The following is a 13,077-nucleotide window of genomic DNA, read 5'->3' as shown; positions in this document are numbered from 1 at the left end:
TTGGGAAATCAGCTGCAGTCTTGCGCTTACCCATCCCAATACTGCAAGCCAGTGATCAAGGGCAATCACAGAACACAAAGAAGAATATGGAACCATTTAACACTAGCACTAGACAAATGGCTAAGCGGCAGAAGGGAGAGCCCAAAAAATAAACAGTAGGGCTAGCCCGGCCTGGCCTCTTCTGGGAAATGATGGCCGAAGAAGGGCCCGCGCGCCCCTCGCCACGGGGTGACTCAAGCCCTTCAATAGCACGACTCATGTTGGAGCCCTTTCTTATCCTCTGAGAGCTCTAGGAATTGTGGGCGATGTAGTCCCCACTCAGCACTCCACAGCAAAACCTGCATCAATGTATCTGTTGTAGAAATCGGAGTGCAACCTTCACAGGTTCAAACCCAAGACTGCCAACTCAGCCTTTCATCCTGTCGCACACAATGGAAATGCTACAGATTTAAGTAATGTCAGTCCATCCTCCGGATTGTGAAAGCCAGTTGTCAGTGCCAAGGTGCCTCAAGTTGTTTTGGATGTGATCCTTGCTGGATAATGTTGCCACTATTACGAATGCCAAGATGAGACTCTGTAGCTGTGTCTTGGCAGAAGTGGACAAGCAGCTCAAGACCCAAGCCCTACTGAGCTGTTAGAGGGCGAGTACTAGAGGCAGTAGAACAGTTATCCCTAGTCAATGATCCAGAACGTCCCTTCAACTACTTACTTTGGAACAGTACTAACTCTTTATTGTAAAAATAAAAGGAGAATTATAGAAAAAAAACTGGTTTCTTCCCGAAGGGTTACATAGTTCTTACCCTGCACAGGTTGGATAAAGCTATAGACCATGGGTCTGATTACAGGTGGCCCAAGGCTGTACTTATCATATCCGATTAAATCCAACACTGATGTGGTAGGGATTTACTGATAACTATCCACTATGTGCAAAGAGGTGCTGGTGCAGACATCCCAGATGAAGGGGTCACGGCCTGGGCGTCCTATGGAACAGTGGACACATAGGATAACCCAACATCAGTCACTTCAATGATGTGTTCCAACTGACAGATTTTTTTAGAAGCACACCACAGGCATGATTGAGTAACATTCGCATTTGTATTCCCTGAAAAGAAAGTATGTGGTGCTAGCGTGCTTGAAAGTGGCCTCTTGAAGGGAACTGTAACTGGGCTCAGTGCTCCCTGGAGATGAGGGTAGCACAGTATTGAGGTTGTCCGCCTTTATACTGGGTCAAAGATTCAGGATAGAATGAGTCAGCTATTCTGCACAACTCTCACCCTTCTTTACCTCTTTACTGGAGGTGAGGAGTGGGGGCGGTGGGAGGTGAGGAGTGGGGGCGGTGGGGGTGTGAGGGTGGAAGGCATGAGTGACCTGAACAATGTAGCTGCAGCAGGCTTGGACAAGAGGTTGGGTCTCCAGCACAGACTGTAGGCTGTTGCTGCTGATGGTCCTGATGCAGAAGGAAGGAGACTCTAAGGCTTGACTTCAGTCTTTAACTTTCACAAGAATGCTGGTGAGTCTCCAATTCTGTTTAGAGGCCCAGGCTGGGAGCTCCTGCGTTTAGAGTGCTTAGAGCTTTAAAGCTTCGATCCTTAACTTGCATTACATCAGCTCTGCCCTTCAAGGCCAACAGCATATTTCAGTGAAAATGCATAGAAGGTGCCCTGACTATTTGGTGAGGTTTGTTTAACACCCAAAATGCCAGAGGTTTTCCACACAGCCCCATTGACTGTAGGCAGGAGCAAGGTCAGCAAATGGCATTTGCGTCTTTGCACTGTAAGCGTACTCAAGAAGGGGTGGTGAATGTAGTATCTGTAAATGGCAACTCAGGTTCTCTGGAGGCTTGCATGTAAACAGCTACGCCCAGTGGCAACCATTGAACCCTCCGTCCATAGTCTCCTATTTACGAAGGTTTTATGGGGCATGTAGGAGAAAGCTGAGGAGAAAGGTCTCAGTACTCGATCATGCAAAGAGAGGAACTAGATCTGCAGGTGTTTGGACAGAATTCTAGCCTTCTTTTTTCCCACTCATTTTGTGAAAACTAAATTGCAGACCTACTAAGTCATAAAACATAGGGCTGCTTTGTGATATCGAGTTTACTAACTATCCCAGAGGTACTCGAACTTAAGCACCCGAGTTCCTGTATCAAGGATTCAAACATATATTCGAAGCAGGACGCCAAAACGTGCACCGTGATAACAGGATTTGCTGCATAAGGAAAACAGACATGGAGGCAATATAATACAAGTGTTCATTATTCTAACTAGTATGTCAAGAAAAAAATCTCGCATGTAGCTTGGGGTTCTATCTACAAATAAAGGTTAGCAGTTCGGGTAATAGACCTCTTCTCACCACAAAGTAACATAGTAGCTTGCTTTTGTGTACTCAATCAAACACAGAAAACAATGTATTTTGGTAAACAGTAAAATCAGACAACCAGTAATATACAATAGAGATAAGGGTGCAAGGCATGTACCTCAAGATCCAAAGTGCTCTCAGATAGTACGGCATCACCGTCCTCGCTTACAAACAACTCCAACTTCTCCATCTGTCCAGTTTAAAATATGTTCGTTATATTTTCAAGTAACAATATGAAATACATCAAAATTGAAACACCAAATCAATGTATCATCCAGATTTTAAAAAACAAGATATTCTTTATGACAGGGGAAAGGAGGAGAAATATTATAGATGGTATCAAATAAGAACACAGACATCATAAAGCACTATTCATAAATTAATCTCAAGAGAACCTCGAAGATAGATTCCTGAAATTTAAGTTAGAAAATGGAGAAATGGCTCGATTCATTTTTATCTTTGTAAAATCAGCTCACTCCCACCAAGTCTGATAAGATAATTCAGTAAATGTCAAACTATAAGTAAAAGATTCAACCCCCAAACTATTAGAGTATCAAATAATTTACATTCATCTTTGTTTAAAATGATTTCAAACTTTTAGACAAATAATGATCTTTTAAGAAATCCAGATTGATCAGCATGGATTATTGAACAAATCACCTCCAGCAAATGTCTAGCCAGAAAGCAGAATAAATCTTGCAGTCCAAAGTAATTAACGAAATTGGTCTATAGTTGGTGCCAATGTCATGATTCTTCCAGGATTAGCAATTGGTATAATTAATGCTTCTTTAAAGGAAGCACAGACTTCATGGTTCAAAAAGTAATTAAGTGTGGAACTAAAGCATCAGAACAAGTTTTTTTTTTTTTTTTAAATTAACCCCTTCCCTGCTCATGACGGAACCACTCCGTCATGAGCCACGGTTGCGCTGTGCTCATGACGGAGTGGTTCCGTCATGCTGCGGCCGTTGGCCGCCGCTCCGCCCACGCGGTGCTAATTCCCCGCCTGTGCGGGCGATTAGCGCAGTGGGCGGAGACGTGACGGAACCACTCCGTCATGAGCACAGCTCAACCGTGGCTCGTGACGGAGCGGTTCCGTCACGAGCACAGCGCCACCGCGCTGCCCCCAAACCCCCCCCAGCGCCGCGGCGGAATTCCTGCCGCGGCGAAGGGGTTAAGAAGGTTCTCCCTCCAGACCAAGACCTTTCCAGGATTTGATGGGTATGATTACATTTTCAATTTAAGAAGTAGACATTTCAGAGAATTATTTTCACCTGAAAGCTTTGGCAATAGTGGCTGGATCTTAGGACTGATTATACATACATATATTCACTGAAAAAACCATAGGTTTCACACATGTTATAGTTAGCTAGACATTTTACTGATAAAAAACCTATGAAATTCCCTCGTTATAGTTAGTGCAGGCAACTATAACTCACGCGACCGCAATCCTCACGTTACGCTGGATGGGCCATGTACGCACTATGCGCTTCGCGCACCGTGCGCACATGGAGGGCATATTATGCGCTTCGTTGTGCAAGGTAAACTTTTAAATTTTCTTTTAATGCATATGACATGCACAAATGGTGCCCTGTGGGCACCATTTGCACACGGGTTGAGGAGAGTATAGTTGATTTTTTATTAAAAAAATTTTTTTTACCGTACACGTACGGTAAGCGTAAACGGTGATTTGTTGAAAAAATAATAAATTTACTTTTTGGCCTTGGGGGTTCTTTGGGGACACCATCAACAAGGCTAGGGGGTTAGGAGCTGTCTAAACAGCCCCTTTACATGTTTTTTGCCTTTGTTTTTCCTCCCCCCCTCAGAGTGCGAGAGAGAAAATGGCGGCCGCCGCTTCCTGGTTTCGACCGATTCGAATGTTTACTAAGATCTAACAGCCAATCAGAATCGCGCTCGCGCACGTCACCGTACGCATACGGTAAGCTTACCGTAAGCGCACGGTAAGCGCACCGTAAGCTGCCACAGATATATATATTGATTTAAATGCTATTTTCTCAGGAACTACTGAACAGATTTACACCAGACCTACAAAAGGCACTTCCTTGACCTGAGGACTACCTCTCTGCCAAATTTCAAGTAACTCTGTTCAGCCGTTCGGGCTGTAGCTGTGTCTAAAGGTCCTATGGAAAAATGCATGGGAAAAATGCGTTTTGGGACCCCCCTTTTTTCTCAGCCCCCGCTTGACGAATCCCCCCGAGACTTTCAGGGTAGGAGCGGAGCGTAGCGCCCCACCTATTTTGAAAATTTCGCGAGGATTCGTCGACCGGCGCCAAAGTTATTCCAAATAGAATGTTGCGGTTTTCCTATGGAAACAGGGTCCTAACTATAACTACCTACTGGCGACCGCCAGTAGGTAATATACACATATATATATATATATATATATATACACACACACACACACACACAAATAATATATACAAATATACATATATACCCACAAATAATATATACATATAATATACAGAATTTCTTTTTAATATTACCCACTAGCAGTCGCCACTTGGTAGCTATAGTTAGGTCAGCTGTTCCATAGGAAAAGCTTTTTTTGTGTTGCTGATAATGTTGCCACCATTTACGAATCTAGACGAAACTTTACAAAAGAGTGCTCTCTTTTGCCTGGTTTACGCATGGAACGATTTAGCGGTGATCCGTCAAGTGAGGCTGGAGAAAAAAAAAAGGGTGTCTCAAAACACAAAATCCCCATGCATTTTCAATAGACTTCTTTAGGCAGGGCAACAGCAAAAACTGCTGAACGGAATTACACCAAATTTGTCAGGAAGCTAGTTCTTGGTCTGCAGATTGTGCTTTCTGTGATTTTGTGTAAATCCATTAAGTAGATTTTGAGAAATGAAGGTTAAAAAAAAGAATTGAATATCTGGACGGTTGGGTCCGCGAGAGTCTCTAGGGAGCGCCAACTTAAAATTAGAGAGCTCTAGTTGGCCCAGGGAGCGATCCTTACTGTGCCTTCTTAATGTTTTTATGTACATAATAACAGAGATTAAGGGATGTCAACACACGAGTGCATGAAGATTATCACAATAGCACAAGAGATAATGCATATAAACATAGAAAATGCATATGAGAATTGTCTAATGATATCCATTTTTTGCTCTATTTATAGTTCAGACCATAATAAAGGAAAGAGTCCAAACAATGGGCCTTTATACGCCGAGTGCATGTTTTGTACCACATGAATGTATAAAATCTTGGAATATCGGCTGCAACTCTCAACATTATATAAGGATGATCACAAGGTGTACAGTCCTGAAGAAAGCAGATTGACCCATGTGGGCTTTTAAATGGCTGAAACATGTCACTTTTTCAAAAAATAGGAGGGACTGGGGGCTAGGTTTGCATGAGGTCCTGCACACAGGCTCCCAAAGGGACAGAGGATCAGCAGGGTGTGCAGTTCCTAACTAGACATGAGGGGAAGGGAGGTCTTTCTTCGTGATGCCCTCACACACCCGAGAGGATGTCATGCTTCATCACTGGGCCTTGCTCCTTGTCGGGCCGGCGCTACAATGCCTGACGGGCTCCCGTAAATGGGGCTCTTTGTCGGAGATCTTTTGAAGAAGTCGTTGGGTGCGTGTGGGTGTGAGGGCTGGGTAGTTCACAGGTAGGTGAGATAAAATAGGTCAGGAGCAGTCCTACTTTGGTCTAGTTTATTGGTTTAGGTAGCTCGAGCCTAATTAAAAGACAGTGTGTGGGCCCTTACGTGGATTTAATGTTCCTCAAGGGCTGCCAAAGTGAAGTAGGTCAACATTTTACGTGCCTCTTTAGCCCCTAACGGGTCTAGTGGCACTTCGTCAGGACCAAAGAAACTAAAATGTGAGTGGTGCACTACCGCCTGGTTCTGCTAATAATGTGGCTAGTAACCAGAGACGGCAGGGAATACCCGAGTAGGCTTGTACTGGGGTAATAAGTAGACCTGGTTAGAAGGGGGGAAAGAAACGGGACAACCAAATAATATTTAAAACAAACTTGCAAACTAGGAGAGCATCAAAGAATACAAGCAATGGTTAAAACTACGGTCGGGCATGCTAGTGCACTTGTAGAGAATCTTAGTGCGTGACAGGTCGAGTGAGGGTGCTCATAGATAATCGTGTGTACCATGGACATTGGCTGATAAACAGCAGGCTTGGTGACCTGGTTAGCGAGTACAAGGAGCTGTAGATGCTGACCCCGTGGTGGGAACTATGGTCGCCCGTGGTGGTGCACGTAGTGTAATAGGTGACTCGGACTAACCGATAATAGCATGCGGATGTTAGCACCAAAGTCAAAACCGTTTGATAGAATGTAGGCTTATGGTGCAAAAGCGCACGATCATTACATGCGTCCGTGCATTCGAATGAAATGGATGTTAAAAGCGCCAATACCGCCGTGCTTTATGTCCACGAGAACATATGGTAATGCTCAGCAAAATGTGCGTAATTTCGCTGTTGGTGCCGGTTGGTAAGCCGGCAGAACCCACGCTTGTGTGTCAGTTTGCCGTTGTGGCATGCTATGCCAGTAGCGTCGTACTGTGAGCAAATAACTAGTTCCGCCATGTTAGCAAGTGGTCCATGGTGCCAGTAACGCCGTGTTGGGTGCATTTGCTACAAGGTGATCGACAAAATATGCACATAGCCTAGATGGTACAAGAACTCAACTAATTGCCAGAAATCATGCCTGAAGGTAATCACACCTGATGCCTCAGACTGACCGGGTATACATTGGTTACAAAGGCGTACTGTAAATTGTGCACGTGGCCTAGATTGCGCCCATGTGACAGTTTACAATTAATTATAACAAGACATGAACTCGTTGCCAGAAAACATGTTTGAATGTACTCACCCCTAGAACCCAAGCCTAGGGCCGACGGGGGAGGCACAGCACGTAGTTGCTCTGTAGCTGCAGAGAATAATAGGTATAAGTGGCCTGTGTGCCAGTGGTCTTTCTCTTACCAGAAAGGCTGGAACCTCCGTGTCTCAGAATACTCACAGTGGGATGCTGGCGACTTGCTTTTCTCCTACCCTGTGCTCCAGGCCCTGTAACGCTCGCTTCCAGGTGCCGGCTATTTATAGGAACATCGGGAGCCTGGAAAGGCTAGACAGTTAGCTGCGGCGGCCGTCTTGGGTGAAGGATTGAGAGAACTTTATTGAGACAATCATGACGGGCCATCGAATTATGTGTAGTGCTACGCTGTGGGTGCGCAAAACAGGTGCTTGCTTTTAAAGCCCCTTCAGCAATGGTGATCTTCATTATAAGTTCATCGGCCAGCCGTGGGAGACTAATTGTCTCGGGCATAGGGTCAGTCTTGGAACCCCTGTCTAAATTTTGTGACCACTTTTTTCAACCCTTGGTCTGTACCACACCTACCTTTTTACAAGATACCAGAGACATCCTCAGAATAATTGAGGCGACCAACCAAGACGGTACCCAACCCAATGTCCTGCTGACACTAGACATAAAAACCCTAAACACCAACATTCCTCAACAGAACACTCTTGAGGTTGTGGAAGAGATACTACACATCAGCCTTTGGTCCTCCCCTACCCCCATCAGTTTCATCATGGAATGCGCACAAATCGCATTAACTGAGAACTTCTTTCAATTTGAGGATCTCCTCTTCCACCAGATCCAGGGCACGTCCATGGGTAGTACCTTCGCCCCAAGTCTGGCGTGCCTCTAAATGTTGGACTTTAAGGCGAGGCACGTGCTCACGGACTCCAACCCCTTTTCAGACAAAGTCCAATTGTAGCGACGCTACATCGACGACATTTTAGTCTTTTGGAAGGGTCAGATCAATGAGATTCCCACATTCCTTACATGGATCAATAGCCTCAACCTCTATCTGAAGTTTACTGCCAATAGCTCTGAACAGGAACTCCTTTTTCTTGACTTAATGATCATCAAAAAACATGACAGACCTGAGACCATTACCTACAAAGAACCGACTGACAGCCATTGTTCACTACTGTACCATCGTTTCCAACAAATGGCTCTGAGAGAAAATCTGCCTTACGGCCAGTTTCTGCGTATTCGCAGAAACTGCAGCAATGTAGAGGACTACAAAAGACAAGCGTCAGAATTAAGTACACACCTAGCCAAGACAATACCTGCCTCGCACCATAAACAATGCCCAGAAACGAGTACGCAATACCCATAGGCTGACCCTTTTGGAAACCCATGCTAAACCTGAAAATGACCTCATCACATGTGTTACTACTTGCACTTCAGGATCCAACATGCTGAAAAAGGTGATTAACAAACACTGGAGAATCCTTCAGCTGGGAGAACTCTCCTTGAAAAAACCAAGGTTCACATTCAAAAGCACCTCCAATATCAAAGACCTACTCATTAATACTAGAACGAAACAGATTACCCCATCAGCTTCCAACACATAAGTTGCTCCGCTCACTTCTAGATTACCATCTAGGCCACGTGCACAATTTACTGTACGCCTTTGTAACAAATGTATACCCGGTCAGCCCAAGGCATCAGGTGTGATTACTTTCAGGCATGACTTCTGGCAATTAGTTGAGTTCTTGTTTATAACTATTTTTAAACTGTCACATCGGTGCATGTCGCTGCGCTCACCCAATAGCCGGTAGTACCATCTAGGCTACATGCATATTTTGCCAATCGCCTTGTAGCAAGCGTTACCGACACCATGCACCACTTGCTAACATGGCCGAACTAATTATTAGCTCACACTACGACGCTACTGGCATACCATGCTACAGTGGCAAATTGACACACAAGCGTGGGTTCTGCCGGCTTACCAACCGGCACCAACATCGAAATTAATACGCACATTTTGCGAAATTAATACACACATTTTGCTGAGCATTACCTTATGTTCTTACGAACATACAGCACGGCGGTATTGGCGCGTTTGACATCCATGTCATTTGAATGCACAGACGCATGTAATGATCGTGCACTTTTGCACCAATAAGCCTACATTCTAGCAAACGGTTTTGACTTTGGCGCTAACATCCGCATGCTATTACCGGTTAGTGCCCGGGAGTACTACCTCATACGCCCGAGTCATCACTACGTGCACCACCACAAGCCACCATACTTTCCATCACGGGGTCAGCATCTACAGCCCCTTGTACTCGCTAACCAGGTCACCTAGACTGCTATTTATCAGCCAATGTCCATGGTACACACGATTATCTATGAGCACCCTCACTCCACCTGTCAGGCACTAAGATTCTCTACAAGTGCACAAAACCAACCATATGGCACTAGCATGTCCGACCGTAGTTTTAACCATTGCTTGTATTCTTTGATGCTCTCCTAGTTTGCAAGTTTGTTTTAATTATTACTTGGTTGTCCCGTTCCCCCCCCCCCTTTTTTCCCCTTCTAACCAGGTCTACTTATTACCCCAGTACAAGCCTATTAGGGTATTCCTTGCCGTCTCTGGTTACTAGCCACATTATTAGCAGAACCAGACAGTAGTGCACCACTCACATTTTAGTTTTTTTGGTCCTGACGTAGTACCACTAGACCCGTTAGGGGCTAAAGAGGCGCAACACATGTTGACCTACTTCACTTTGGCAGCCGTTGAGGAACATTAAATCCAAGTAAGGGCCCACACACTGTCTTTTAATCAGGCTCGAGTTACCAAAACCAATTAACCAGACCAAAGTAGGACTGCTCCTGACCTATTTTATCTCACCTACCTGTGCACTACCCAGCCCTCACACCCACATGCACCCAACAGCTTCTTCAAAAGATCTCCGACAAAGAGCCCCGTTTACGGGAGCCGGTCAGGCATTGCAGCGCCGGCCCGATGAGGAGTAATGCCCAATGATGAAGCATGACATCCTCCGGGGTGTGTGAGGGCATCACGACGAAAAACCTCCCTTTCCCCTCATGTCTAGTTGGGGAACTGCACATCCTGCTGCTCCTCTGAAACATGTCAATCACAGATGGCTGGGGCCACTAGAACCCCCGAACATCATATTGTTTTTAAACGTTGTAAAGGACCAACTGATTAAAAAGACAGTAGGATCTGGCAGGCAATTTTGACATAACAAATCCATAAACATATGTTCAAGCGATCCGCTTAGAAAAGTATTGTGCCCACCCACCCACACTAGATGAATGGTATCTGGGTCAGATGATGAAGCAAGCAACAGCTGGTACCTGTGGGTGATGATCTGACACTCTGATGTGATATACTTTGGGCCACGCACCAATCTCACGGATGAAAATGGGATTTAGAAAACAAGGGTGATCCTCTCTAGTGTTTGTAATTAATCAACATTGACTATACACCATACACTTTATGGCTAGCAGAGTTCATTTTGACTAACAACCACAGATAAAAGTGTAACCTCTACTGCGCACAGTGTTCAATCTGTATACTACAACTGTTCAGAGAAAACCAAATTCCTCTAGATACTGACACCCTGTTACATAACTAATGCCCTATTACAGAAGTCTTTGCCTATATCAAACACCTCCAAGGCACCAAACCTACAGTGAGAAATGAAGTGGATATCAGTAGAAAAGTGGGTACTGTATACAGTGTTTACACTATGAAGACAGTTTTGCAGATAGTGAAACTCCTATGAGAAATACACCACAGAGTATAAAAAGTATCTAAGATCAGTGTACACTCTATGCAAAACTTGTCCAAAGAGAGACTATTCACGTAAAATAACCAAGTTCTCAAGGTGCTATAGATTATACTACCTGTAGCCTTCATAATGTGGTGAAAACTTTACAGACAGTCCATCTTGTGAAGCAAAACAAGCACATGTACATACCTCTAGTGCCTGGTGCCCACAGTCTTGTATGTTATGCAGAAATTGTTGTGCCGAGACCATTCTCTCTAATAACTCGAGGACGCTTACAATACTTAGGATATTATATGTAAAATCTTTGCTCTGTTGGAAAGTTCTTCTGCAGTACGAAAATCCTTGTGTGGACAGGATGTCAACTGCACATAGAGTTACTCTTCAATACAAAAAAGGTATAACGAGTGCAATACCTCTACACACCTATGATGTATTAGGCGTATATGCATGTTGTAAACACTTACACCCATTAGCTAGACACAGGCTGTAGAAAAGTAGGTAGAAAAGTAATATGGTAGTTATTTGCCATTATGTAAACTATAAAAACAAACTGACACACTCTTTGGATGATGTTACCAGTGATGTAATTTGAGATGCAATTATAGCGTTATTTTAACCTTTGGTTATATAGATCTCACAAATAAAAAGCCTGTATTTCTTAGACATATCCTTGTTTCGTATTAAAAGGAATTTACTTTTTAATAATTGTTAGATAGTAAGCCAGTACACGGGCTTCGTTGTGTAACCTAGGAAGTATTTTTCATTGTTGTAAGCATGAAAATCACCTGTTTTTTATTTGACTTAAAATGGAACTATATTATAAAAATTATCTTTAGCAGAGTTCAACATTCTTTCAGTAGATTTTATTTCGTTTTTAACATTGAATTTTACTAAGAAGTCAGCAACTATGGAAATAGCGTTACTTATTGTATCTTTATGACATCTAAATTTAAACCACGAGGTGTTACTGGGATCATTGGTCAAGAAATAATTTAGAATTGCTTTATGTTGTACATTTGCTTCCTCCATTCAAAGCAACATCAGAGATCATATGCCATATGGAACTTAGAAATGCAATGTCTGACATTTTTAAATTTAACAAAATCATAGCATGGTCAGAAACATAAAATGGAATAACAGGACAAACAGAATGTAAAAAGTAACTAGAAGTCAGAAAGGAGTCAAGAGTAGAATGTGTTTTGTGAACATTAGATAAAAAGTTAATATCTTTGCAAAAGGATCATTTAAACACCAAATTGTGTGAATCAGATGATGCCGGATCTTCGTGGGTTTCGGCTATCAAAAGGTAAATTTTGGCAATCTTTCCGGTATAGGGTCTATAAATTAGTTAAAGTTCCCACCTACAACAACTGGGAGAGTATGGTTTTGATCTGTGGCTTGCATGTACCTTTCTGTGTATGGCAGCTGCACAAGTGCAGTACTCTGAATCTGAAGGTCCTGCACTCATTCAAAAGCAGGAAAGTCTGGCGGTGCACGCAGAGCATTGGTGCTGCTTGGAGAGAGGCTGGGCATCTTCAAAAGGACCGGAGTACAATATAGAAAAATACATTTCCCATAATGCCACAGAACTCACAAGGTTTGCAAATGGTGGTGGCCATTTTGAAGTTATTGAGTACAAGATACTCGTGATATAAAGCGTCCTTGCCAGGCAATCAAGCTACATTGTTGCTGCAGCGAGGACCTTGCAAGCAGAACTCATGAAAAAACTCAGAAATCGTTTGTTTACATTTTGAAAGGGTGTTTTAACCCCAACCTCAATACAGAGATGTATTCTTTGGAACCCCCTCATTGTGGAAATAAGCCTCTATTGTTAAAGTACTGTTTCAGAAAGACCTATTAGGAGTATAAATTTGTATTTCTTTTGCACAATGTTTGCTAACTCATCTGAGGAACGGAAAGGATCCTCATCTCATCAAAACACTATTGATAGTTTTCGCATGACACATGTATTGCAAGTATGAAATTAAGAAAATGATTATTTAGTATTAAGTGTGAACTGTATAATTCTGATGAATGTTTGAACTATTACAATTTAGGAAAACAAGCAAGATATCTTGCTTGTTTTCCTAAATTGTAAAAAGTTCAAACATTCATCATAATATAT

At 43.2% G+C, this 13,077-nt stretch overlaps 1 protein-coding gene across 2 annotated transcripts in view; it reads right to left on the bottom strand.

Moving 5' to 3' along the window:
* LOC146859283 (uncharacterized) overlaps window positions 1-13,077 on the bottom strand; it is a 101,914-nt gene that overhangs the window by 65,281 nt on the left and 23,556 nt on the right. For both annotated transcript variants that reach the window (XM_085649964.1, XM_085649965.1), the window contains one exon: window positions 2,474-2,545. In XM_085649964.1, coding sequence (XP_085506090.1) covers window positions 2,474-2,545 — 72 coding nt within the window. The remainder of the gene's footprint in view (window positions 1-2,473; window positions 2,546-13,077) is intronic.

This window comes from Triturus cristatus, chromosome 3_2, assembly GCF_964204655.1.
Source record: "Triturus cristatus chromosome 3_2, aTriCri1.1, whole genome shotgun sequence".
Lineage (NCBI taxonomy): Eukaryota > Metazoa > Chordata > Amphibia > Caudata > Salamandridae > Triturus > Triturus cristatus.
Note: the sequence above shows the minus strand (reverse complement) of the source record. Positions and strands in the feature narration are given on the sequence as shown.